A 27610-nucleotide genomic window follows, 5' to 3' on the forward strand; every position below is an offset into this window, starting at 1 on the left:
GTTTCATTATCAGCACCACAATATTAACAGGTTTTCACGAGTATCCCTGGCCAGGACCTCTCTTGTGGGGCGAACATTAGCTCTCAACTGTAGTGCCGATACCCATTTTCTATGAGGTGTGCTTCAGTACTTGGTTATCCACTAATTACTGATATCATTTTAAACTTCTCAATACTGTGGCCTTGAGGTAGCACTTGTTTCTACTTACTCTATTATCTATATCATATGTCTTGGGATACTTGGCCAACCCCTCCCAGTTTCCAACAAAGTAGTTTACATGTTCCAAGAACTGTTTAGCCCGGCTCCTCCTCGGGTTTGCCTTTTTAGAGTGTGCACATTTCTTGTCTATGGTTTTAGCCCATTATCACCTCCAGTCCTGGACTTTGGTCTTTACTTAGTGCTGATTGTAGCAGGGGACTTCATCATCCATCCATTATCCCAACCAAGCAGGCAGTTCAATTCCCTCAAGCATGACGATATCAGATATTTCACAATTATGTTTAAGTTGACTTAATAGCAGAAATAAAAACTATATAGCAAAGTTACTTTAACATTATATATACAGCATGTATTTTAATATTTCCAAAAAGTCAATATTATAATATGGATTTATAACATGCTAGACATTTTCCAGCCCATTCCCAGCTCAAAGCAGAGGGGAAAAGGAAAGAGCTGCCTTGACAGAATTCCAGAATGATGGTGGTGAGAAGGGACCCAGCAGGGTGAGACACCTCGAGCCCAGTGAAGGTGCAAATGAGACCATAGGAGCACAACATACAGATATGATTGAACATGGATTTGATTGAACTGGAAATGTGAGGTAGAGAAATAGGAAAGAGAGAAAAAAGAAATAGGGAAGAGCTCAGGCTGGAACTTGGCAGCTGCTGGGGAGAGCCACAGAGCACAGCGCCTTTCACAAGCGCAGCCAGAGCCTGCACTGAACAATTTGCTCAGTGGCGACTCCCAAGAGGGTGGCATGAAAAATGGGTTCTTTTTGAGTGGATTATAAAAGGTTTAATAAAAGAAAATAAGAGACAAATAATAACGTAAAAGGTTATAGTGGTTGGGTGTTTGGTATTAGATTAAGAGTACACCTGGGTTTTGGGAGATGTTTTTTAAATTTATTTACTTGTTGTATCTATGGACTTATTATGTATTTCCAAACTGTTTTATAAATTATTTTTTATATTTTAGGATTTGTTTTATATGGTTTTTTTAAATTTACTTTCTTAGAGCATGAGCTTTTTTAGTTGTGCTTTTAATTTTTTGTTTTATTAGTTTGAATTTGATTTCTGGTTTTCAACTTTTAGAGACAGTTGGTGCTGGTAACTGGTATATTAGCAGTAGGTGTTTTTAATGGGTGTTATTTAATTAGGTAGGTAGTTTATTTATTACGAAGAGACATTATTAGCCTATGTTACTTTTAAAGAAAATTATATTTTAAAAACAATTTTAACACTACATATACAGTATTTATGTGAATATTTGCGAGAAGCCAATCCTATAATATGTATTTCTAACAGCTGGTAGAGCCGCAGCGCCCAGCGCTCCCCACTCCCACCCCACCTGCGTCACCCCCTCGCATCCAGCGACCCCCGGGAGCCGAATTTGAGATCGGGGGGAGGGGCACGGCACGGACGGATCTGCACTGGGGGGCCCCGAGCCCCCTGCCCATCCCTGTGAAGCGCGGAAAAAACACACAAAATAAGTTCTAAGAGTAGGAATGTATTTATTCAGCGCTGAGGGGGATAGCTCCTCCAAAAACACGCACACCTTTGGCGACCTTCACCTCTGTTTTTATTCTCTACAAACTAGGATTGCACAATATACCTAATACATATTCATTGCCTGCCCCGCTTCATATTGAAATTATCTCAACGCATCTTTGCGGCAGCACACTGCTCCTTGAGATAGAGAAAACAGTACTCCTCTTAGCTGAACTTTTCATCTTGTCTCCTTAAACATGATCTTTGTAGTCCTTTGGTCATCTTCCGGACTTTGATACCAGTTTCCCTGGGTTCAGGGATCTAGAGAATCCCCCTTATCCTGTGATGCCTTTGTCCTTCCATCCTCTTCGCCCACTCCAGCTCTTTATCTTATCCTGTAGCCTTGCTCTCCCCCTGTTCTTGTAAGCACCGTAAATTCCATCAAACATACGGTTTTGTCAGCCCTCTTCTAGCCAAAGCATTTCTCGAGGCTCGATTCCTAATTCTCAGTTTCTCTGTCTCCCCTGCAGGCTCAGGGGGTGCTACCCCCTCCCCAACAGCCGCTGCTGCGGCGGCCCTGGGGCACAGCGGGTGGCAAAGGGGGGCGGGATGCGAGCGGGGGAGCAGCGGGAGGAAGAGGAGGAGAGAGGAAGGGGAGGAGAGAGGAAGGGGAGGAGCAGGAGCAGGAGGAGCAGGGAGAGGAGCAGCAGCCGCAGGCGGAGAATCGCGGTGTTCCAGGGCGAGCCCGCTGAGCCCGCAGCTCCGCTGGCCCCGGCAGCATCGCATTCCTGCATCCCGCGGGTGAGCGCGGAGGGAAGCTCGCCCCGGGGCTATCGCGGCAGCTCCGGCACGGTTGGTTGGGTTTTGGTGTTTTGGGGGATGGAGGGTGGTGTTTGTGCCTCGCAGATTCGGGAATCGAGTCCCAAATATATTTGGGTGTCCCTGGGAGAGGTATTGTTTTATTGATATGAGGAGGGGATGTTTTCGGCTCTTGCAGGAATCCAAGGCTGAGCCGTAAATGCTTCTTGGGGGGATTTGGAGGGGCCCACGTGGCGATCACCCGGTCCCGGCGGGACGGGACATCGGTTTTGGGATCCCCGGGAGAGGCGTGGGATGAAAGGCGGGAGCCCCGGCATGGGGAGAGGGGCGACAGCAGAGCTGGGGGACCCCGGCAGCCTGGAGGGGAGGTGGAGCCGAGAGATGAGTGGGGTCCGGGCCCCCCGAGCCTGGAAGTGCTGGTGGGGAGCGGCGGAAGGCCTGAGCGCCTGGAATGGGGGATGCTGGAGAAGGGGATCCTGGGACCTGAGTCATAATCAGGGCAGGATGAGCCCTGGGACCCCCAGAACGCCTTCAGAGTACCTGAGCAGGAGCTGGGAGAGAGGGGATCTCAAGGAGCCACAAGCTCCCAGCAGCTCTGAGAACAGCAAGCCCCATAACTCCAGAGTGAGGACAGTGCTAACAGGAAACCCCTGGGAGTGTGTTTTTGGGCTGCTTCATGATTTTTGGAGCTTTTTATGGATACCAGGCACCCAGGGATTTCTAGAGATGCACTCAGACAGCAGGACCTTCAAAGCCATATCACTCATGTCTTGTTTTTCCCCCAAACCAGGATTTTCCATTCCCAAGTCTTATCCAGATGGAGGAAAAGGCTGTGAGGAAGAGGGAAATGCCCCGGGAAAGCCAGACAGGTGAGGAGGAAGTCACTGCCCCTTTTCCCCTCTGTCCTGCCAGGGAGGACTGGAGGGATCTCCTTCTCCTTCCCTCTGACACAGAGGCAAATCCCATCCTTTCCTTGTCCCTCCTTCCCCAGATAAGGAGCTGAGGATGGAGACCATGGAGGACAAATCCCTGCAGCAGAACCTCGTGGGAGAGGCTGTTTGGAGTGACTTCTCAGTGCAGGAATCCAACAAGGAGGAAAAGCCACAGAGATCCCACACAAGGAGGGGCTGCAAACGCAGATCATGGGGATCCGAGGAGGAAAGACCCAACCTGGACCTGGCAGGCAGCCAGAGATCTGGCCAGAGCTCTGAGCTGAGGGTCCGTGAGCAGCTTCATGGTGGCAGGAAGCGCCTCCAGTGCTTGGAATGTGGGAAGAGTTTCCACAGGAGCTCCAGACTGATCCAGCACCAAATGATCCATGCCAGGGAACGGCCCTACGAGTGTGGGGAATGTGGGAAGGGCTGCAGAAGCACCTCCGAACTGATCTGCCACCAGACAGTGCACACTGGGGAACGGCCCTACGAGTGTGGGGAATGTGGGAAGGGATTCAGATGGAGCTACAGCCTGATCATCCACCAGAGGATCCACACTGGGGAACGGCCCTACAAGTGTGGGGAATGTGGGAAGGGCTTCAGCTCCAGCTCCAGCCTGATCGTCCACCAGAGGACCCACACTGGGGAACAGCCCTATGAGTGTGGGGAATGTGGGAAGAGCTTCAGCCAGAGCTCTAATTTGATCTACCACCAGAGGATCCACACTGGGGAACGGCCCTACGAATGTGGGGAATGTGGGAAGGGATTCAGCTGCAGCTACAGCCTGAACATCCACCAGAGGATCCACACTGGGAAACGGCCCTATGAGTGTGGAGAATGTGGGAAGAGCTTCAGCCGCAGCTCTTACCTGATCTGCCACCAGAGGATCCACACTGGGGAACGGCCCTACGAGTGTGGGGAATGTGGGAAGAGCTTCAGCCAGAGCTCCAGTTTATTCTACCACCAGATGATCCACACTGGGGAACGACCCTACGAGTGTGGGGAATGTGGGATGGGCTTCAGAATGCAGTCCCAACTCACCCACCATCAGAGGATCCACACTGGGGAACGGCCCTATGAGTGTGGGGAATGTGGGAAGAGCTTCTTCCTGAGCTCCAGTTTGATCCACCACCAGATGATCCACACAGGTGAACGGCCCTACAAGTGTGGGGAATGTGGGATGGGCTTCAGGAAAAGCTCCAACCTCACCCGCCACCAGATGATCCACACTGGGGTACGACCCTATGTGTGTGGGGAATGTGGGAAGGGCTTCCGTGACAGCTCTCGCCTGATCATGCACCAGGCAATACACACTGGGGAATCCCCATACAAGTGCTCAGAATGTGGAAAGAGCTTCAGCCAGAGATGCAACCTAATTGTCCACCAGAGGATCCACACTGGGGAGAAGCCCTATGAGTGTCCTGAGTGTAGGAAGAGGTTTCAGAGGAGATTGAGTCTGCTCAAGCATCAGCAGATTCACGTAGAGGAGAGGAGAGGCCCTTCCACTCCCCTGACTGTGGGAAGGGCTTAAAGAAAAACTCCACCCTCATCACCCACCAGCGGATCCACACCAGGGAGAGGCCCTAACAGTGTCCCCAGTGTTGGAAGAGCTTCTCCCAGAACTCTGCCGTGACCCGACACCAATGGGAGCACCGGTAAGGGAAGCCCTGTGAGTGCCCCGCATGCGGGAAGAACTTCATGTGCTGCTTCAGCTCCATCCCCACTGGAGGACCACGTTGGATGCTCCCCAGTTACCTTCGTTGGGCAGAGCCTTGGTGATCCATGGTCCTGGTAATCTATGTTGGGAACACCTGGCTGGTAGTCTCCATATCTTCCTGGCTGGCTGTGGGCACCTGGACTCAGCAGGCCAAAAATCCATTGGGATGCAGACTGACATCAGGAATTTATTTGGGACGGCGAATTTTACTTTCAACTACAAAAATTTCACCTTTGCATCCAGTCATTTTTTCTGGCAGCATCAAAGAATACTGGATGGCCTTGGAGGTCTTTACCAACCTAAACCATTCCACGATTCGACTTTTCTCTGGGCCACAGGCATCTTCCACAGCCCAACAATGATGGACTGGGGCAGAAAACCAAGATTTTGGAGATAATGGAGTGGAACGGCCTCTAAAAAAAGGTTCTTTCTACCTACCCAAGCACATGCATACTCAGACAGCATGGACAGGTAACTCCTTGTATTTTGGCCTTGATTTTGTTTCGTTTTTCTTCAGCCCTTCACCTAACTTTGGGGTAAAAATAAAGACACTGAACTAAGATGTGGATGGGGCATTGTGGGACATGGGTGGGGACATGGTGTGGACTGGGACATGGATATGGACATAGACATGGACTTGGATATGGATATGGGCAGGGCTGTGGATGGACATATCAGGCTTGGGGGGGTCAGAGACATAGATGGTGACATGGGGGAATGTGGCCATGGATGGTGACATGGAGGTGTATAGTCATGGATGGTGACAAGCGGCCTAGGGGACAAGTCCATGGGTGGACACATCCAGGCCATGAAGTGTTCCATGACCAAGGACAAAACAGCCCCACCACCACCACGATGCTATCCCCTTCATGCTACCGTTGATTCCCTGCTCCTCCCCTGGGTGTGACACCTGCCTGGCGGGATGTCCCCATGTTCTGGTGACCCATGTCTCTCAGGCCACTCCCACCAGTGGCTCCAGCAGCAGCCAGATCCCGTCCTCGGCTTGCCGGATCAGCTCGGGCTTATGGTGCGGGGGTGGCCTCGCTGTGTCCCTCTGCAGCACAAACCAGGACAGTGTCAGTGCCACCACTACCTTCATCTCAGCCACGGCATAGCTCTGCCCGATGCAGTTCCTGCCACCACATCCCCATTGTCACTGTCACCCCACTGTGGGCCCAGCAGGGATGGGGGTGGCACTTGGGGACACTCCTGTCCCCCCCCCACCACGTGCCTGGGGCCAGCAGAGAAGGGGATGAAGGGTGACAGTCCTTTGCTCTTCTCTGGACTGAACCTCAGGGGATTGAACACCTGGGGTGACAGTGACACCATGAGGACACAGCTGTCACCACCATAGTGACAGGGACACATCGTAGGGTGGCACTACCTCAGGCTCGGGCCAGAGCTCTGGGTTGTGGTGGGTCCTGTAGATACTCATCAGGCAGGTGACCCCTGGTGGGATGGGAATGGCCACTTTAGGGACAGCAGGTGACAGCAGTGGGTGGTGACACTGGGGACACCCTGGCCACGCCATACCCTTGGGGATGACACGGCCGTCACGCAGGGGGACGTCCTCGGTGCAGCACTGGGACATGGCAGTGACAGGAGGATGCAGCCGCAGTCTCTCCTTGATGCACATGGTGGTGAAGGGCAGCTGGGACAGGTCCTCCCTGGGGACAAGCAGGCACCGTGTTCCCCAGCCACACGGCCAGGGGTGGCCCTGGGGACATCTCATCATTTAATGTCTGAGTGTCCCGGCCAGCCAGGAGCTCCTGGACCTCTTGGTGGCACCGCTCTTGGTGCTCAGGGTGGCCAGCCAGGTTATAGATGAGCCATGCCAGGCCACTGGCCGTAGTGTCGTGGCTTGTGGGGACATCAGATGAGTGAGGGGACACTGGAGTGGCTCTGCCCCAGTGGCACCTGGGAGCTCTTGCTCACCCTCAAACATGAAGGTGTCAGCCTCGGCCTGCAATGTCCTCATCCGACAGGGTGTGGCCGTCCTCATCCTGCGGGGGCAAGGTGAGCCATGGGCCACCTGGGACCACCGGTCTATGGCCAAATCCCATCCATGGCCACCACCCTACAGGCACCACCACCCCACTGGCTGCCAGCTCTATGGCCAATGCTGCCCATGGCCACCACTGTTGCCTGCGGCCACTGGTCTGTGGCCAATCCTTCCATGGCCACCACCATCCCCTTGAGCACCATCCCCCATGGCCACCACTCTGTGGCCACCATCATCTTACCATGGCCACCACCACCCTCTCAACCACCTCCATGTCCCCCTGGCCACCACCCCACACCCACCTTGGTGAGCAGCAGGAGGTCGATGAAGTCCATGCTGCATCGCAGGTGGCCATCCAGCTAGGCCTGGTGGCCCAGGCAGGCGAGTGCATGGCGCCGGTGCTGCACCACGTCAGCGGTGAAGGCGTGGATGGTGGCACAGGCGCGGGCAAAGCACCAGCCATCAGAGGAGAGCCTGTACAGCCACCATGGGTGGAGAAGTGGCCAGAGGTGCGCCAGACCACCAACGAGCTCAGCTCCAGGATGGCCTGGATGTACTTGCTGGGCCGCCTGCGGGAACCAGGGACACTGAGGGAACACTGTGGCCACCAGCATGACCAACAGAGACCATGGCGTGGCCATGGGGGCCACCAGCATGACCAACAGAGACCACGGCGTGGCCATGGGGGCCACCAGCATGGCCAACAGGGACCGTGGTGGGGACATTGGGGCCACCAGCATGACCAACAGAGACCATGCCAGGGCCATGGGGGCCACCAGCATGGCCAACAGGGACCATGGCAGGGTCACCAGAGCACCCAGAATGGCTAATGGGGACAATGGCAGGGTCACATGGCCCACAGGATGGCCAGTGGGGACTATGGTGGGGCTTTGCAGTCACCACAGACACCAGATGGCCAACAGGGACGATGGTGGGGTCACCACAGCCTCCAGGATGGCCAGCAGGGACAATGGTGAGGTCACTGTGGCCCCCAGGATGCCCAGTGAGGACAGGTGGCACTCACTCCTGGCAGTGGCTCTCGCGGCTGAAGATGCACTTCTGGAGCGTGTCCAGGGTGAGGAGGCTCAGGGGCTGCAGCACCTCCATCTCCAGCCGCCCCCTGGCAGCTGCCACTCCTGCTGCCCCCCACTTGGCTTGGGGGGATGGATGGGGTCAGGGAGGGAACAGGGACAGGGGATGGGGGCAGGGCATAAATTGGGGGGTGGGACAGGGTGGGAGAGGGGCAAGAATTGGGGTGGGGGTGTGGGACAGGGATGTGATGATGAATGATGGGTGGAGTTGGGTTTGGGGGCAGGTTTGGGGTATGGGACAGGACAAGATTTGGGGTTCAGGACAGGACTCAGGGTGCAGCAGTGGATGCAGGACAGAATTTTGTGTGCAGGACTCAGTTTGGGATGCGGGTAAGAGTTTGGAGTGCAGGTCAGGATTTGGGGTGCAAGTCAGAATTTTGGGTGCAGCACTTACGATTTGGGGTTCAGGACAGGACTCAGGGTGCAGCAATGGGTGCAGGACAGATTTTTGGGTGTAGGACTTAGGGTTTGGGATGCAGGTCAGAGTTAGAGGCAGAAATCAGGATGTAGGGTGCAGCACTTATGATTTGGGGTGCAGGTCAGGATTTGGGGTGCAGTGGGGACTCTCGGATCTCTCACGAGCAGCACGCGGGTGCTCTGGTTGAAGATTCCCGGGTAAGCCCAGAGAACATCCCAGTGGGAGGCAGGAGTCAGGAGCCACTGGTGCCGAGCCCAGCGCTGTCCGCTGCTCAGCAGCAGCCTCTCCCCTGAGGAGGGAACAGCGGGGTCGGCCCAGGACACCCTGGAGGTGTCCCTGTCTCCCACTGCCCTTGTGACACACCCGCATCCACTGTGGGTGCCCAAGGGTTCTGTCCCCAAAACTTGCTGTGTCCTCCCCTGTGACACCTGGATCCAGTGGGGGCACCCAGCTGCTGTCCCCACCCGTGTGACACCCAGCGCTGCTGTCTCTACCCACGTAACACCCAGGGCTGCTGTCCCCACCTGTGTGACACCCGCAGGTGCTGTCCCCGCCCAACCTCCTCCACTTACCAAGCCAGGGCTTGAGGAAGCCATAGAATGTTTTATCCTTGGGGGCCACGAAAGCTGCAACTCACAAGGACGGGGTGGGCAGGGATTCACTGGGTGGGGACACTGGGATGAGGCACCCTGTCTGTACCCCTTAACCCACAATGGGGACCCTCTCCCAGCACCCATGGCCACAAAAAGTATGGGGGTTGTGGACAACCAGAGGCTGGACACAGTGACCCCTTTGGCTGGCCTTAGGGAACCTCAAGGACAGGTTGGTGGCCACTCTGGTGTGGCGTTTGGCCTGGCCATGGTGACACCTCTGGGGACCTGTGGGGTTGGGTTGGTGGCCACTGCCTGGGCACTGCCAGGTCTCTGTGCCAGGGGCAGTGACAGCTATGGGTGGCCCTGGGGACCCATCTGGTGTCCCATGTCCTACCTGAGGCACTGAGGAGTGGCCGAAGGGTGCTGGGATGGAAGAGGCGCAGGACAGGCAGCCAGGGAAGTCCCCACCAGCGGCAGCCATGACGGTACTGGGCCACCAAGGTGTCCACCGGCTGCAGACCCTGCTCCGTGCTCTGGCCCTGGGGACAACAGGGGACATCTGTATCACTGGGGGCACACATGGGCTTGGGGACACATGTGCCCTCAGGGCACTGCCAGCCTTGGGGACCTGTGTGTCCATCCCCACTGTCCCCTTGCAGGTGCCACCACTCTATCCTCACTGTCCCTTTGCCAGTGCCACCACCCTGTCCTCACTGGCCCCCAAGTGCCACCACCCCAGTCATTCCTTATGTCCCCTCACACTATTATTTCTAAGTTTTGTTAATAGCAGAACAAAAAGAAACTATATTCACAAAGCAAAGTTTTCCAACACTATACATATAGCATTCATTTTAATATTTGCGAAAAGCCAATAATGTAATATGTACTTATTACACTATGGGACATGGAGAAACCCTGTGGGACATGGGGACATCCCACGGGACATGGGGACATCCCACGGGACACGGCCCCAGGACCTCGGGGACTTTGGTCCCACTGGGTTTGAGAAGCAGAGGACACAGGGAGGGGCAGGGACACACAGAAGGGAGCAGAGACACACGGGGGAGAGGGGGATGGGGACACTCGGAGGGGACAGGGACACACGGTTGGGGGACAGTGATACACTGAGGAGGACACGGAGTACAGGGACACACGCAGGGAGACGGGGACACACGGGAGGAGGGCGGGGACACGATGTCACAAGGACACACGTGGGGACGCTGCCACCATGACGTGTCAGAGCGTGCTGCCACCAGGACACGCACTGGGACAAAAGCTGGATGCGGTGACAACCAGCGCGGGGCCACCACGTGACCCGTGGGTGACACCGCTCCACCTGGCCCTTGTTCTGTCCCCAGCCTGTCCCCAGGAGTGGCTCCAGGGCGGTGGCCGCCGCGCTGGGTTCCCTGGCTGCAGGTGGCCCTGGGCACCTTCGTGGTGGCCCTTGCTCCTGCGGTGGCTCTGGGATGCGCTGCTGGTTGTCACCTGATTCCAGGCCACCTGTCACCAGCTGAACAAGTTCCCCACCCTGCCCTGGCACAATTGGTTGCTGGGACACACCGGCATGGTGAGGGGACAGTGGGTGACACCTGCAGAAACAGTGGGGACAGGGGTGGAAGCACCTGCAAAGAAACAATGGGGACATCGAGCCATTATAAACTTTTGCTTTATTCTTTGTCTCTTATTGTCTTTTACTTAAACCTTTTAAAATTTACCAGGAAAGTGAACCTCGTTTTTCACACGTAGGATTTTCCCGTAGCTGTTCCTTGCACTGAGCATCTGTGCCTGTCCCGGCACAGACAGGGACACCCCACAGCACCCCACGACTGTTTGACCTCTGGTTTTGTGCCTTTTCTCCCTGATTTGGGTATTTTCTGCCTCTTTTGGATCCTTTAACCTGTTTTGGGTCCTTTCCTCTTTTTCTGGCTTTTTTTCCCCCATTTTGGGTCCTTTCCCCAGTTATATGTGCATTGTTCAGATTTTGGTCCTTTCCCACAATTTTGAGTGCCCTCTCCCTGGCTTTGATGCATTTTTGGGTGTCTGTCCCCCCTCAACCCCATCCCTACCCTTCTCCCCATATGCCCCTGCCTCCTGCTACCCCTGTACCCCCTGGCATACACACGGGTGTCCCCCACACCACATGGACTCTGTGACTGACACCAGGGACACCCTCGAGTCCCCTGGGGTGGCTCCCCTGTCACCACCATGGCACTGGGGCAGGCACTCAGGGTCTGCAGCACCCTGGAGAGCCAGGCAGTGCAGGGTGAGCATCCCCGGGATCCCCTCGGGGCCTCAGTATCAGGCAGGGGCAGCTCCTGACTGAGCTCCTCTGCCACGGGGTGGGTGTCCCAGTGGGGCTGGTGGGAGGGGGTTCAGGGTGGTGGTGCTGCGGCTGACTGTGCCCTGTGCCATGCTCCAGGGTCATGTCCCATGTCCTGTGCCTTGTGCCCTGTCCCATGTCCTGTGTCCTATGCCCTGTCCCATGTCCCATACCACACTCCACACCATGCCCCATGTCATGCTCCAGGCCCCACACCAAGCTGTGCATGGCTGCCTCGTTCTGTCATTGTCACTGTCCCCATCACTGTCCCCATCACTGCTTCCTTCTTGCTGCTGTTTCAGGGTTAAAAGCCTCAGCTCCCTCCAGGACTGGCGTGGCATTACCCGGCCCTGGGCCCTGCTGATGGCTGTCCTTGTCCCCCAGGACAGGGGTGACACTGGCACACATCTGGCACACAGCTGGTATCGGGGCTGGCACCCGTCTGGGACTGGGGTGGGACTGTCCTGGATAAGTGCTTGGCATCATGGCATCAGGCCTGGGAAATGAGGCTGGGAACTGGAACTGGGGCTGGGCACTGGGGCTGGACACCACGACTGGGCACTGACACTGGGGACTGGACAGTTGGACTGCACAGCTGGGATGGGCACTGAGACTGGACACAGGCACTGGGCACTGGCACTGGACATCAGCACCGGGGCTGGACACTGGGAATGGACACCAGAACTGGGCACTGAGGCTGGACACTAAGGCTGGATACTGGGGCTGGGCATTGGAACTGGGCACTGAACCAGGAGCAGGATAAACCCCTCTGGTCCCCTTGTCCCCCTGAGCTTCCCTTTGCCTACCCAAAGCTTGGCTGCACCAGATACCAGCAGGATTTGGCATCTCTGGGGGATGTTTCCCAGGGAAAGAGGGGTGGTCTGGGGGTACTGGGTGTGCTGGCTCTGGGCCCCTCCAGACCCAGATGGGAGGATGCCCTGGGGGTCTGCAAGAAGCCCTAAAATGAGACTCCACCCCCTCTCACCCAACCTCCCAGTTCATCAATCATAAGTTGGGCACCCCCTACCCCAGACCCATCCCCCCTCCAAGGGTGCTGGTCCTGGGGGTGGCACACAGCTGTCCCTGTCCCCTCCTCCAGGGGCTGTTGTGCAAGAGGCTCCTCCAGGAGAGGAAAAGTCACAGTGGCACCACAGTTCACAGAATTAACTGAGTTGGAAAAGACCTCTAAGATCAAAAAGTCACACCTATGACCTAACAGCACCTCATCAACTAAACCATGGCACTGAGTGCCACATCCAATCTGTTTTTATAAACCTCCAGGAGTGGTGACTCTACCACCTCTCTGAGTAGCCCCTTCCAATGCCCAATCACCCTTTCAGTAAAGAATTTTTTCCTAGCTTGTGTCCTTTCGTTCTGTCAGTGGTTGCCTGGGTGAAGAGAGCAGCCCCCATCTGATTACAGCCTCCTTCCAGGGAGGTGTAAAGAGTGCTGTAGTTGTGACAGCAGTGACAGACCCGGTGGGGTAGGAGGGGTCCCAGTGACACTGTGTCCCTGTAGGGTCCCTGTTTGGGAGTCCCAGTGACACTGCTGCCCCTGCACAGTCCCTGGTTGGGGGTCCCAGTGACTCTGCTGTCCCTGCACAGTCCCTGTTTGGGGGTCCCAGTGACACTGCTGTCCCTGCACAGTCCCTGGTTGGGGTTCCCAGTGACTCTGCTGTCTCTGCAGGGTGCCCACCAGAGCCATTTGTGCTGTATGTGGGTGCTAGGGGGTCCCAGTGACATTCCTGTCACCACCAGAGCAGTTTTGGGGACATTCTGGTGACACTGCTGTGTCTGCAGGGTCCCTCTGAGTGCAGCAATCAGAAGAGTTCCCAGCTCACAGAGCCCCACTCACAGGGACCTTGCTGCCCACCCTGCTGCAGCCAGCACAGCTCTAAGGGGCTCCTCTGCACCCCTGTTTAGAGAGCCCCAAGGGATGGCCTGTATCACAACAAGGTTTCATCCTGGCCCCACTTTTGATTGACAGCTTTCTCTGCAAGTGTGATGTTATAAGTACATATTATATTATTGGCTTTTCACAAATATTAAAATGAATGCTATATGTATAATGTTGGGAAACTTTGCTGGGTGAATATAGTTTTTTGTTCTGCTATGAACAAAACTTAGAAATAACAGAGTGATAATTATCTACTTTTCTTGGTCTCTAACATAGTGATGTAAAAAACTTTTGTTCATGTAAGTAACTCAGAGAATGGTAAAAAGATAATTAGGAAATTCTTCACATTCTTGGATTATCCTCTCTGGATGAACACAGGGGTGATGAACATCAGAACTCCAGGAAAGGAATTTACTGATCTGTGTTATCAGGTAGCGTGGTGAAAGGAAGGAGCTACAAAGAGAGAAGAAAAAAAAAAGGAAAAAAAAAAAGAAAAAAAAAAGGTTGATTTACAGTGTGGGGGGTGATTTTGAATAATTCATGAAGATCTATGAATATGCAACATGTTCATGCTCTTAATAAAGTGTTTTCTTAGTTAGTATGTGCCCTTGGCTGACTGTCATGCACCCAGCCGTTATAACCTTTGTTTCATTGTTTGTCTCTTATCGTCTTTTATTAAACTTTTTTAAATTTACCAGGAAAGTGAACCAAGTTTTTCACATTGGGATAAAGGCCATCACTTGTCCCCCATGTCCACATCCATGGGATAAACCTCTATGTAACCATCTGTGTCTGTGACTCTCCATGCCCAATATCTCTATCCACAGGCCTGTCCACACCCACACCCACATCCATATCCATATCCATATCCATATCCATATCCATATCCATATCCATATCCATATCCATATCCGCACCCACACCCATATCCATGTCCATATCCATGTCCCAGTCCCCACCATGCCCCATCCACATCCCACAATGTCCCCGTCCATGTCTTAGTGCAAGGTCTTTATTGTTACTTTAATGTTGTGTGAAGAAATGAAGAAAAATGAAATAAAATCAAGGCCAAAATAAAAGGATTTACCTGTCCATGCTGAGTATGCATGTGCTTGGGTGAGTGAAAGAACCTTTTTTAGAGGCCTTTCCACTCCATTCTCTCCAAAATCTTGGTTTTCTGCCCCAGTCCATCATTGTTGGCTGTGGAAGGTGCCTGTGGCCCAGAGAGAAGTAAAATTATGGAATGGTTTAGGTTGGTAAAGACCTCAAGGGCCATCCAGTATTCCTTGATGCTGCCAGAAAAAATGACTGGATGCAAAAAGCAAAATTTTTGGGGTGAAAAGTAAAACCCGCTGTCCCAAATGAATTCCTGACATCAGTCTGCATCCCAATGGATTTTTGGCCTGCTGAGTCCAGGTGCCCACGGAGAGCCAGGAAGTTGTGGAGACCACCAGCCAGGTGTTCCCAACATGGATCACCAGGACCATGGATCACCAAGGCTCTGCCCAACGGGGAGCATCCAACTTGGTCCTCCAGTGGGGATGGAGCTGGAGCAGCGCACAAAGCTTTTCCCACATGCGGGGCACTCACAGGGCTTCCCTTACCGGTGCCCCCGTTGGTGCTGGGTCACAGCAGAGTCCTGGGAGAAGCTCTTCCCACACTGGGGACACTGTTAGGACCTCTCCCCAGTGTGGATCTGCTGGTGGGTGACGAGCGTGGAGTTTTTCTTAAAGCCTTTCCCACATTCGGGGCAGCGGAAGGGCCTCTCTTGTGTGTGAATCTGCTGATGCTTGAGCAGATGGGATCTCTGCTGAAAGCTCTTCCCACACTCAGGACACTCATAGGGCTTCTCCCTGGTATGTATCCGCTGGTGAACAACCAGGTTGGAGTTCAAGGTGAAGCTCTTCCCACACTCAGAACATTCATAGGGCTTCTCCCCAGTGTGGATCCTCTGGTGGACAATCAGGTTGGATCTCTGGCTGAAGCTCTTCCCACATTCTGAGCACTTGTAGGGGCATTCCCCAGCATGCATTGCCTGGTGCATGATCAGGCCAGAGCTGTCACGGAAGCTCTTCCCACATTCCCCACACACATAGGGTCGTACCCCAGTGTGGATCATCTGGTGGCGGGTGAGGTGGGAGCTCTTCCTGAAGCCCATCCCACATTCCCCACACTTGTAGGGCCGTTCACCAGTGTGGATCATCTGGTGGCGGGACAAACTGGAGCTCAGTCTGAAGCTCTTCCCACATTCCCCACACTCGTAGGGCCGTTCCCCAGTGTGGATCCTCTGGTGGACAATCAGGTGGGAGCTGACGCTGAATCCCTCCCCACATTCCCCACACTCGTAGGGCCGTTCCCCAGTGTGCACTCTCTGGTGGCGGATCAGGTCAGAGGTGTCTCTGAATCCCTTCCCACATTTCCCACACACATAGGGCCGTTCCCCGGTGTGGATCAACTGGTGGCGGTTCAGGTGGGAGCTTGTGCGGAAACTCTTCCCACATTCCAAGCACTGGAGGGGCTTCTTGCACTCATGAAGCTGCTCATGGACCACTAGCTCAGAGCTCTGGCCAGATCTCTGGCTGCCTTCCTGGCACAGGCTGGCTTTTTCCACCTGAGACCATTCTGGGCTGGATTTTGTGCCCCTCCTCATGCAGGATCTCCGGGGCTTTTCCTCCCCATTGGATTCCTGCGCTGTGGAGCTGCTCCCAAAGGCCTCTTCCACGAGGTTCTGCTTCAGGGATTTGTCCTCCATAGTCTCTGTCCTCAGCTCCTTATCTGAGGGAAGGAAGGACAAGGAGAGGATGGGATTTGCCTCCGTGCCACAGGGATGGAGAAGGAGATCCCTCCAGTCCAAACCCAGGAGACAGAGGGGAAAAGGGGCAGTGACTTCCTCCTCACCTGCCTGGCTGTCCCGGGGCATCTTCTTCTTCCTTACAGCCTTCTCCTCCATCTGGAAAAGACTTGGGAATGGAAAATCCTGGTTTAGGGGAAAAACTAAACGTGAATGCATGTGCCTTGAAGGTCCTGATCTTCGAGTGCAACTCAAGAAGTCCCCGGGTGCCTGGTATCCATAAAGAGCTACAAAAATCATGAAGGAGCCCAAAAACACTCTACCAGGAGATCCCTATTTGCACTGTCCTCACTTTGAGGTTATGGGGGTCCATGTTCTCAGAGCTGTTGGGGGGCCCGTGGCTCATGGGGATCCCCCCTCTCCCGGGTCCTGCTCAGGCATGCTGAGAGTGTTTCGGAGGTCCCAGGGCTCATCCTGCCCTGACTCGGCTCCCCCCCCGGGCAGGCACTCAGGCCTTCCCCCCACTCCCCACCAGCACTTCCAGGCTCGGGGGGGGCCGGACCCCACTCATCTCTCGGCTCCACCTCCCCTCCAGGATGCCGGGGGTCCCCCAGCTCTGCTGACGCCCCTCTCCCCACACCGGGGCTCCCGCCTTTCATCCCACGCCTCTCCCGGGGATCCCAAAACCGATGTCCCGCCCCATCGGGACCGGGAGATCGCCATGTGGGCCCCTCCAAATCCCCCCAAGAAGCATTTACGGCTCAGCTTTGGATTCCTGCAAGAGCCGAAAACATCCCCTCCTCATATCAATAAAACAATACCTCTCCCAGGGACACCCAAATATATTTGGGACTCGATTCCCGAATCTGCGAGGCACAAACACCACCGTCCATCCCCCAAAACACCAAAACCCAACCAACCGTGCCGGAGCTGCCGCGATAGCCCCGGGGCGAGCTTCCCTCCGCGCTCACCCGCGGGATGCAGGAATGCGATGCTGCCGGGGCCAGCGGAGCTGCGGGCTCAGCGGGCTCGCACTGGAACACCGCGATTCTCCGCCTGCGGCTGCTGCTCCTCTCCCTGCTCCTCCTGCTCCTGCTCCTCCCCTTCCTCTCTCCTCCCCTTCCTCTCTCCTCCTCTTCCTCCCGCTGCTCCCCCGCTCGCATCCCGCCCCCCTTTGCCACCCGCTGTGCCCCAGGGCCGCCGCAGCAGCGGCTGTTGGGGAGGGGGCAGCACCCCCTGAGCCTGCAGGGGAGACAGAGAAACTGAGAATTAGGAATCGAGCCTCGAGAAATGCTTTGACTAGAAGGGGGCTGACAAAACCGTATGTTTGATGGAATTTACGGTGCTTACAGGAACAGGGGGAGAGCAAGGCTACAGGATAAGATAAAGAGCTGGAGTGGGCGAACAGGATGCGAGGACAAAGGCACCACAGGATAAGGGGGATTCTCTAGATCCCTGAACCCAGGGAAACTGGAATTAAAGTCCGGAAGATGACCAAAGGACTACAAAGATCATGTTTAAGGAGACAAGATGAAAAGTTCAGCTAAGAGGAGTACTGTTTTCTATATCTTAAGGAGCAGTGTGCTGCCGGAAAGATGCGTTGGGATTATTTTAATATGAAGCGGGGCAGGCAATGAATATGTATTAGGTGTATTGTGCAATCCTAGTTTGTAGAGAATAAAAAGAGAGGTGCAGGTCGCCAAAGGTGTGCGTGTTTTTGGAGGAGCTATGCCCCACGTCCCTCGCGCTGAATAAATACATTCCTACTCTTGGAACTTATTTTGTGTGTTTTTCCGCGCTTCACAGGGATGGGCAGGAGGCTCGGGGCCCCCCAGTGCAGATCCGTCCGTGCCGTGCCCCTCCCCCCGAGCCCAAATTCCGCTCCCGGGGGTCGCTGGATGCGAGGGGGTGACGCAGGTGGGGTGGGAGTGGGGAGCGCTAGGCGCTGCGGGTCTGCTGCTGTTCCAAATACATATTATGGAATTGGCTTCTCGCTAATATTCAGATAAATACTGTATGCGTAGTATTAAATTTTTTTTTTTTAAATATAGCTTTCTTTTTAAAAGGCATAGTTTAATGAAGTGTCGTCATAATAAATAGACTACCTGCTTGTAAAAACGAGTTTCACTTTCCTAGTAAATTTAAAAATGTTTAATAAGAGACAATAAGAGACAAGCTGTAAAGCAAAAAATTATAAAGGCCGTGTGCTTGACATTTAGGCAAGAGCACACACTAACTCAGAAAACACTGCTATAAATGCATCAACCTGTTGCATATTCATAGGCCTTCATGCATTATTCAAAATCATAGCCTCTCAAAGTGATCTTAGCATCTTCCTCTCCTCTCGGCTTGACTTGCACAGCTGAGGTGGACGTAAGTGACAGAATGAACATAGAACAGCTTAGCCTGGTTTCCTGCTCGGCGGAATGTTTGGGACAGGAATATTTGATAAGTACTGATGACTGAATCTGGCAATAGCTGGGAGGTGTTAAAAACAAGACCAGGAGACGGATCCCCCTTTTGAAGCCTTTATTGAACAGCTTTTTTAGGACAGCTATGGCAGGGGACCCACCACTGCTGCTCCCGCCAGTTCCAACATTGAGGAGGAGGCTCCAACATGATTCTGCCGCTGATGCTGCAGAGTCGGGGGCTCCGTCCTCGCGGGCGTTCCCAGGAACTCAGCTGTCTCGTGTTGTCTAGGGAGTCACTCTGCTGCACTGCCTTTGAGGTGTTAGTGGACTGTTGGAGACTATTTCCAGTAGCTAGACGTTTTGGCATACTCACTGGTACCACTCATAGTCTTTTATCTGGTGCTTACTTGTTGCTTTTGGAGGTTTGTCGTCTTGGCTGAACTTCCGCCCCGGAGCCATGCCTCGTGGGAGTCTCCTGATTTGCCTATAACTGGCTGGGCTAATAGTTTGAAGGACAGACGGGGAACAGCAGCAACCTAACCAGAAGAAGGGGGAAGGGAACAAGTACACAGAAGCGACAGGACCGGAAATGGCGAACTGGGGCAAGGAATACAACAAACGGGATGGGAAATGAACTGGGGAATACACGACCAACTGGATGGGAAATGAACTGGGGAATACACATTACACATTTTGCCAGAACTAACAGTAACATTTGTAAGTAACTACATTTAACGTTTTAACAACCTTGTTCATAACTCACAGGAGTTCATAACTCACTCGAGGAGCCTTTACTTCAGGAGGAAAGTGAGGGCAAAAGAGGCCGCCTCCGGGCTCTGATGAAAGCGGCCGCAGGCGGCTCGGGCTGGGTGCTCGATGCTTCTCTGCCCCGGAGAGCCACCAGCCCCCAGAATAGTGCTCCGTTCTTTTCACCATCGGGCCCTACCTACCGGATTTCTTTTTTTTTTTTAAGATTTATTTTCCTTCATATTTTCTGTTGCCTCCCTTCGCTCCGCCTGCGTCGTCTCGGCCCTGCTGTCACCAGAGCTCGGCCCGAAGCGACCGGCCCGGCCCGGGTTCCCCCGCCCGCTGTGACAGCGCAGGGCCGGGCGCCCTTGGCGGCTTTCTGCTTTGGTTCTGCGCTCTGAGGGGAGGGAATTTTGTGTTTCTGGTGCGGGGCGTTTTATTTTTTGACGCGGCAGGCGGAGGTGCGGGAATGGGCAGGAGTCTTAGACGGGAGTGCGGTAGTTGTTAGTCTCCCTTTTCCGCCACCGCCATGCCGGCTTTTCTTTCTGATTTCTGTTTTTCCTTCTGTTTTCCCCTCGCTTCCCGCGCCGCCCCTCAGGCTCCCTCAGGCTCGGCGGTGGCGCGGGGCACCACGGGAAGGGCTTTTCCCGTCGCCGCCAGCCGAGCGTGAGGGACCCTGGGCGGCGACGGGAGAGGAGGAGGCTGTGCTGGGCGAGCAGCGGGGCACGGTAAGGAAGTGATTTCTGAGTTAGTGTGTGCTCTTGGCTGAATGTCAAGCACCTGACCTTTATAACCTTTTGCTTTATTCTTTGTCTCTTATTTTCTTTTATTAAACGTTTTGAAATTTACTAGGAAAGTGAACCTTACTTTTCACACCATGGAGTACCTGTGACTGCTCCTGACCTCTCTTTAGCAGCCCAGATTCTTCTAGGATGTGACCACGGAGTGCCTGTCACTGCCAGGGACCTCCTGGCTCCATAGAAACCCCAGAGAGCCCTGTGATGTCACCGTGGAAGCCTTGTGAGTGCAGGTGAGCTCAGGACTCTTTAAAAACCTGTCTCCCTCTGGGGTGTGAGGATGGAAGCCTTGGGAGGGCTTTTGACCTTAGTGCTCTTTACTAGTTTATAGAAACCTGGGATGTCACCATGGAGCCCTTGTCAGTGCCAGTGACATCAGAGTTCTTTGACAGGGTGGAGACACGTGGGATGTCAGCACAGAACTGCTGTCACTGCCTATGACCTCACTGTTCTTTAGGAGCATAGTGACCACTGGCATGTCACAATGGAACCCCTCTGAGTGCCTGTGGGAAAGCACTTCTTTAGCAGCCTGGAGCCCCCTGGGATGTCCCTGTGGAATTCCTGTAACAGTGTGTGACCTCATGGTTCTTTTGCAGCCTTCCACACCCTTGGAATGTCACTGTAAAGTACCTGTGAGTGCCTGTGATATCACAGCTGCTTAGCAGCCTGGAGACACTTGTGGTATTGCCATTGAGACCCTGTGACAGCCTGTGAAGTCAGTGTGGTTTGGCAAATGAGAGACTCCTGGAATGTCACCACGGAGCCCTTGGGATTGCACATGACCTCAGTGTTCTTTAGGATCATAGAGGCGACTGGGATGTAACCATGGAACCTCAGTGAGTGCCTGTGCCAAATGGGCTCCATGGCATGTAGAGACACCTCTGTTGTCCTCTGGTGACGGCTTGGGACCTCACAAGTCTTTGGAAGATGAAAGCAGTCTGACACATCACCATGGAGTCACTGTGGCCTCATGTGCTCTTCAGAAACCCATAGAGACTTGAGATGTCACCATGGACACCCTGTGCCTGTTTGTGATCTCTCTCGTTTTGAACAGGCTGGAGACAGCTCTGATGTCACCATGGACTGCAGTGGGTACTGGTGGTTCAGGGAGGTGAGGGCAGGGGAAGGAACGTGTGGCAGGTCTTGCCAGGAGCCGTTCTGGCACTCAGCAGGGACAGCACCAGAACCCAGGCCTGGGAAACACTCTACCCACTGGGCTCTCACACATGGTCTGCCTGCCACCAGCATGGGAGGCCTTCCCTCCTCACCCAGGAGGCCAGGTCTGCTCACCAAAATGACCAGAGTAGTGGTATGAATGGCCAGAATGCCAGCAGGAGATCACCCCACTGCCGAGTGTGCACCAGGCTCAGCAGGGTCTTCTTTCCCCCCCGATTCTGCCAAGCCTCTTGCCTTGGCTGTGGTTTCACTGGATAGGAGGTAGAGACTGTGGGAATCTCGTTCATCCATTCATGCACGTCACTAATTAGATGATGAGGCATTTGGCTGTTTTTCTGTCCTGGTTTAGGGCAAATTTGGGAGAAAACCTCATAAGGGCCCCGCCAGGAAGCAAACCCAAGCAACCCCCTTCCCCAACCAGTTCAGGAAGAAATTTCCTCGGAGAGAAGTTGAAAAAAACTTGTTTATTCAAGAGGCAAAGCACTGCCCAGCAGAAAGAATTTACAATACCAAACAACAAAGCCTCTGACTGCTCTGAAGAGATGATAAATTCAGAAAGTGTCTCTCCTGTGGGTGGTAGCTCAGCTCAGTCTTTTCTCAGTCCCTCCAGCGCTGGAAAATGCTGCTGCCCAGGCCAGGCCCCGGTGGGCCACAGGTGCAGGACATAACGGCCATAACTGCACTCACTTTGCCACTGTGGTCCTGTGCCTAGAGTGCGTCACACTCCAGGAACAGGAGGCCTGAGATGTGGCTTGAGCTGTTGCTCCATGGCCTTTTGGCTTCAGATTGCGTCTGAAGGAGGCGAGGAGGAGAGGGAGGTCTTTTGCATAGAATAAAAAGGATTTATTATTTTGGGGAATCTGGGGGGCAAAAGACAAAAATGGCAAAGGTACAACAAATTAAATATGGGGGAGATTCAAGAGGAAGATACAATTTATTAGAAATTTGGAAAAACTGCACTCTGCCGCCAAAGGAATGAAGAAAAACGCATTGGCGATGTCAATGGTGGCATACCACCTTGCTGCCTTGGACTCCAACTCATACTGCAGCTCCAGCATATCCGGCACGGCAGCGCTCAGTGGTGGAGTCACTTCATTCAATGCACAATAGTCCACAGTCAATCTCCAATCTCCATTAGATTTGCACACAGGCCAGATGGGGCTGTTGAAGGGTGAGTGGGTTTTGCTGATCCCCCCTTGGATCTCCAGCTCACGGATCATCTTGTGAATGGGGATCACAGCATCTCGAGTTGTCCTGTATTGCCGGCGATGCACTGTTGAAGTGGCAATTGGTACCCGTTGCTCTTCTCCTTTCAGGAGTTCTACTGTAATCGGATTCTCGGACAGTCCAGGCAAGGTGTTTAATTGCCGGATGTGCTCTGCCATCACAGCTCCTATTCCAAATACCCATCTGAGTCCTTTTGGGTCCTTAAAATATCCGCTCCAAAGGTAATCTATGCCCAAAATGCATGGGGTCTCTGGACCAGTCACAATGAGATGTTTCGTCCAATCCTTTCCAGTTAAACCCACTTCAGCTTCCACCAGGGTGAAGTCCTGCAACCCACCTGTCACACCAGCAATAGAAATGGATTCTTCCCCCACATATCTTGATGGAATTATTGTACACTGTGCTCCTGTATCCACTAAAGCTTTATACTTCCGTGGTTTCGATGTGCCAGGCCACCGAATCCATACGGTCCCAAAAACACGCCTCACCCTGGCTAGAGGCAGGGCCCCTCTAAGCCTTGGTATCCTTCTTTTCTGAGGCATACATCTTAGAGGTTCCCTCAAGAGGGTCAGACATGTCATTATCATTATCGTGTTTGGCATTTTGGCTACAAGAAACAGGAACGGCTCTCCGTTTGGTGGAACTTCCTCTTTCAATCTTGCCTTCCTTCAAATCCCTCACCCGTTGTGCTAGACTTTCCATCCCACCTCCTCATGTTCTCTCCACAATCCCGCAAAAAAAAACCAGAACTCGGCCTGGGGAGTGTACCTCGTCTCCCCATCGGGGGAATGTCTACGTTGTGTGCCAGGGTAAGGCTGAATTTGGAGGGGGTCCTCCTTAATTTCCTCTCTAAGTCTCCGATGATTGTCCTCTATAATATCCTCTAAGTTCTGCAAGCGTGTTTCCACAGCTGCAATTCTAGCATGGGTTGGTCCATGTACAGAATCTGCATAGGCACGAAGCTTCTTTGCCATGTCGAGTACAGTCTCATACACCTCATCCCGCTTCATTATCGCTAGAGTGGACACATATTCAGGTGGCCCCAGTCGTACAAGCTTTCTCCACATTACCTTGGTGCATGGTACCAGGTCCAGATTCCTAGTTGTTATACCATCCGAAAAAATAATCTCCACCACTGCCATCTCCCTCAGACGTTGGATCCCTTGCTCTGTGGTTTTCCACCGAGTCTGCTGCATGTACAGGTCATCGGCACACAGATATCTTTGTGCCACACTATCCAATACCCGTGCCTAGAGGCTTTGAGGGTTAGCCCCCCTCATCATTCCTTGATCGATGACCGGATCATGAGATAGGGATCCCAAATGTCTCACTTCAGTGCCATCCAGGATGGTAGCCTCGCCTACCACCTCCCAAAGCCGGACCAGCCAACTAATTATGGATTCATCAGGTCGTCTTGTATAGTCCTTCCTTAGACCACGAAGGTCCTTCAAGGAAAAGGACTCAGTCTTGCTCTCTGACCTTGCACCAGTCACCTTAACTCCGGGTTTCATTTCAGGAGGCGTTGAGGGTCCTTCTCCTGCATCATCATCATCTTCCTCCACTGGTTGATCAATCTTAGCTGTACGTTTTCCACTTCTGGTGCTAGTAGCCACGGCCATTGGTTGAAGCTTATTATCTAATTTTGCCCCTGTCCTCGAGCCTGGGGTGTTGACTACAGCCTGAGTCACTGGGATGGTAACTAATTTATCTCCCTGTTCCCTGTCTTCTGTCTGTGATCCTACACTATCTAACAGGGTACGATAAACATGTGCCAGGGCCCAACTCACTGCAGTAATCTTTTTTTCCCTAGAGTTATTGTGGCACTTCTCTTTCAAATATTTTACCACCTCAGCTGGGTTCTGAATTTGCTCATGTGAAAAGTCCCAAACCATAGGATCAGAAAACTCCTTTAACATTTGGCCCAGGTCCTGCCATTTCCCACACCACTCAGGACTCCTCACACTTTGCTCTGCTCCTAAGTCAGGAATCGCACCAGCACCTCTAGAAATCTCAGCCCTGATTTTATATAAACTGTAAACCGTGTAGAGGAAGCTTACAAAATTAAACATCAGAAAGATGATCTCTTTAATACTCAAGGAGAACTGCACATTTCCTAATAACGATGTAAAAAATTCAGAGGAGACAAAGGGAAGCAAAGGCTGAAAAGCCTCCTCCCCTGCTTCTCCTCTAACAAACTGAATGCATATCCACAACCAGGATCCAGAACATATCCCTGGAACTGATTCCAGCATCTTTATAAACCTTTTACAAGCCATTGCAACCAAGTCCAGTCTGATAAATATTTTGGTCATTTTCCCTCTAGTATAAAAACTACAAATAAGGAACAGAACTGGAGCTATTTCTGGATAGGAAAATAACCCCAAAGAGGTATTAAAACCTTAAAAAACCCTAGTATCCAAAACCACATACCAAAATCCATCTCAAAAAGCATTATAAATCTATACCGATATACAGTTACAAAGTAATAAAGTTTTTTCCACTTACTCTTGCCCCTAACGTTGGGCACCAAATAATATTTGTCCTGGTTTAGGACAAATTAGGGGAAAATCTCCAAAGGAGCTCCCCAAAAAACAAACCCCCAAAAACTCTTCCCCTCCCACCTACAGGTTCGGGAAGAACTTCCTCAGAGGTAAAGTGGAAAAAATCTATTTATTAACAAGCACAAAAAAATACTCCCCAGGACAAGGAAAGTACAATCTCAGATGACAAAAACGTTTTCACCAAAACGAGCGAGGATGGACGAGCTCAGACAGTCACTGCTGGGAAGGGCGAAAAAGCTTCTTTGGCAGACTCCAGAGGCAGTCCCTGATGTTCAGGTCCCGTCCAGAGCCGGTACAGATTTTCGAGATGAAGGGGAGAAGGGATGGGGACAAGTGGCAGCTGGGGCAGCAGCAGTGCAGCAGCGGCAGCTGGGGCAACAGCAGCAGGAAGGGGGGGGGAAAAATACAGCGGGGCAGCAGCAGCAGGAGTAGCAGCAAAGCAGCAGCAGAAGCTGAGGCAGCAAGCAGCAGTGGCAGCTGGGCAAGCCAAGCAGCACAGCTGGGCCCCCCCTCTCTGGGTGAGGGAGAGGTGGCACCAGCAGCAGGCAGCTCCATGCAAACAGCGAGGTGTGGGGGCAGGGAGAGGAGCAGACATAACACCAACCCGGGACAGTCTATAAGAGAGTATTGGTTTGGGTATGATGGAGATGGTAATAGAATAAGGGGTGGATTATGTCCTAGGTTACAATGTAAATATATGCCCAAAACTATGTATTCTATTACCATCTGCCACAACCAGGTGGGGCAGTGATTCTTATCTATTTTGGAGATATCATCTTCTAATGGGCCATCTGTTAAAAATCATATGGGGCAATGTTCTTCATCTTTCACATGACCCATTGTAAGAGTCTGTCTGAAGTTTTCTCTGATCTGCCTCACGACCATCATCAGAGACTGGGACATGAGATTGCACCACTTGCCCTGAACCAAAGCTCCGGCCTGGCCAAGGTGGATGCTTGCGGGCCAAGGACTGTTTGTAGCTGTGCCTGGTGCTTGTCATGGTACACTGCAGGGTACTGGTTATTGCACCCTGTCCCCGCATTTGTGTCATGGGGCTATGATCTCCACATAAAATAGTCCATAAATCTTCTCACCTTTTGGCCAGAAGCCACTCGCTTTGGAAAGGGACTATAAAAAGTGACTTTCCTAAAAAGACTTTGAGATCTCTTTCTCCCCAGTGGATTGGGGATGTGTCTTGTCGGACAGCCATAAGGATGCGTCCCATCTGTTGGTAGCTATATCTCATCCTTTCTCTCTCTCTCTCACCCTCTCTCACCCTCTCTCCCTCTCTCTCTCTCTTTGGCACTCAATAAACTGCATTACTGCTTTCTGCTAAGCAAACCTGAGTCTCTTGCCTTTTGTCTTTTGCACCTTGGGGTCGAATGAACCATCACGACTCCCACTCGGGTTGAGCGGATCGTGACACCCATCCTTCCTCCAGGAAGATATCTTCTGTGAATGGGCCAGTGAGTCCCACTGCATGACTGATAAAATTACATCAGCCCATTGTGATATTCTCCACCCAGGGGGAGAAGCCAAGCATTTCCTACCTAGATAAAAATCTGAGATTTGGAACACCAAAGCTGCCCTTAGCAACTGGTTTCCAAAGGAGAAGGGCTGCTAGAACTTTCTACAGGATCACTGCTTCAAGAAGACCACTTCATCGAGACTGCTACCACCCCAATAACTAACGGGGTGTCAGATTGTATTCTGACTCTGACAGTGGTTTTTCTTTTGTACTATTTCATGTATTACTTTTCTAATTTTTCCTATTAAATTGACTTTCTAACATGGTGTCTCTCACTGGTTTTGCTTCCAAAACCATTACAGGGCCTCACAGAACCTAGTAGCCCTTGTGACACCATGGGGCATCACAGAACCAAGGAGCATGGTGACATCCTTGGGCCTAGCAGAACACACGGGCGAATAAGGCACCATGGGGCCGAACAGAACCATGGGGATATTTTGACACCGTGGGGCCTGAAAGAACCATGGGGAAATTTTGAGACCATGGGGCCTAACAGAAACAAGGCACATTGTGACATCATGGGGCCCCATGGCACTAATGGACCATTGTGACACCATAGGACCTCATGGAATCAAGGGGGGATTGTTACACCATGGGCCCTAAAAGAGCAAAGGGACTATAGTGACACCATGAGGCCTAAGAGAACCAAGAGGCAAATTGTGACATAAATGGGCCTCGTGGAATTATGTGGACATTGTGACACGGTGGGGATTGACAGAAACAATGGATCATTGTGACACCATGGGGCCCCATAGAGCTAAGATGTAGAACATAATGACGACATGGGGCCTAACAGACACAAAGGCACATTATGACACCATAAGGCTGAAAAGAACCAAGGGGGCCATTATGACGCCATGGGGCTAATGGAACCATGG

The 27610-nt window shown here is 52.9% G+C and overlaps 2 protein-coding genes, 1 long non-coding RNA gene and 1 pseudogene across 8 annotated transcripts; 2 read left to right on the forward strand and 2 right to left on the reverse strand.

Annotated features, from left to right (window-relative positions):
- Positions 1-656: 656 nt before the first annotated feature.
- On the forward strand, positions 657-5734 carry LOC130266645 (zinc finger protein 345-like). The gene is given in 4 exon segments (XM_056515922.1): positions 657-2558; positions 3316-3394; positions 3517-4940; positions 4943-5734. Coding segments are annotated over 4 exon segments (1848 nt in total). The 5' UTR covers positions 657-2315; the 3' UTR covers positions 5045-5734.
- Positions 5735-6235: 501 nt separating this feature from the next.
- Positions 6236-9859, reverse strand: LOC130266648 (cytochrome P450 4F3-like; annotated as a pseudogene).
- Positions 9254-18171, reverse strand: LOC130266647 (zinc finger protein 664-like). Of its 6 annotated transcripts, none has more exons than XR_008842933.1 (4): positions 17257-18169; positions 16393-16471; positions 14582-16269; positions 9254-13947 (listed from the first exon to the last, which is right to left on the reverse strand). XR_008842933.1 is itself a non-coding variant. In XM_056515924.1 (3 exons), exons 1-3 carry the CDS (start codon positions 17446-17448, stop codon positions 15167-15169), a joined length of 1425 nt encoding a protein of 474 aa, XP_056371899.1. In that variant the 5' UTR covers positions 17449-18169; the 3' UTR covers positions 9254-15166. The 6 variants fall into 6 exon arrangements, 4 of the variants coding, with proteins under 4 accessions (XP_056371899.1, XP_056371900.1, XP_056371898.1 ...); XR_008842932.1 differs by having other exon boundaries at positions 17206-18169; XM_056515924.1 differs by having other exon boundaries at positions 9254-16269; positions 17206-18169.
- A 1508-nt stretch (positions 18172-19679) lies between these two features.
- On the forward strand, positions 19680-21439 carry LOC130266649 (uncharacterized). The gene is made up of 3 exons (XR_008842934.1): positions 19680-20171; positions 20296-20473; positions 20837-21439. It is a non-coding gene; the product is annotated as an uncharacterized LOC130266649 (long non-coding RNA).
- Positions 21440-27610: the final 6171 nt, after the last annotated feature.

The sequence above is a fragment of the Oenanthe melanoleuca genome, unplaced genomic scaffold (assembly GCF_029582105.1).
Source record: "Oenanthe melanoleuca isolate GR-GAL-2019-014 unplaced genomic scaffold, OMel1.0 S124, whole genome shotgun sequence".
NCBI classification, from domain to species: domain Eukaryota; kingdom Metazoa; phylum Chordata; class Aves; order Passeriformes; family Muscicapidae; genus Oenanthe; species Oenanthe melanoleuca.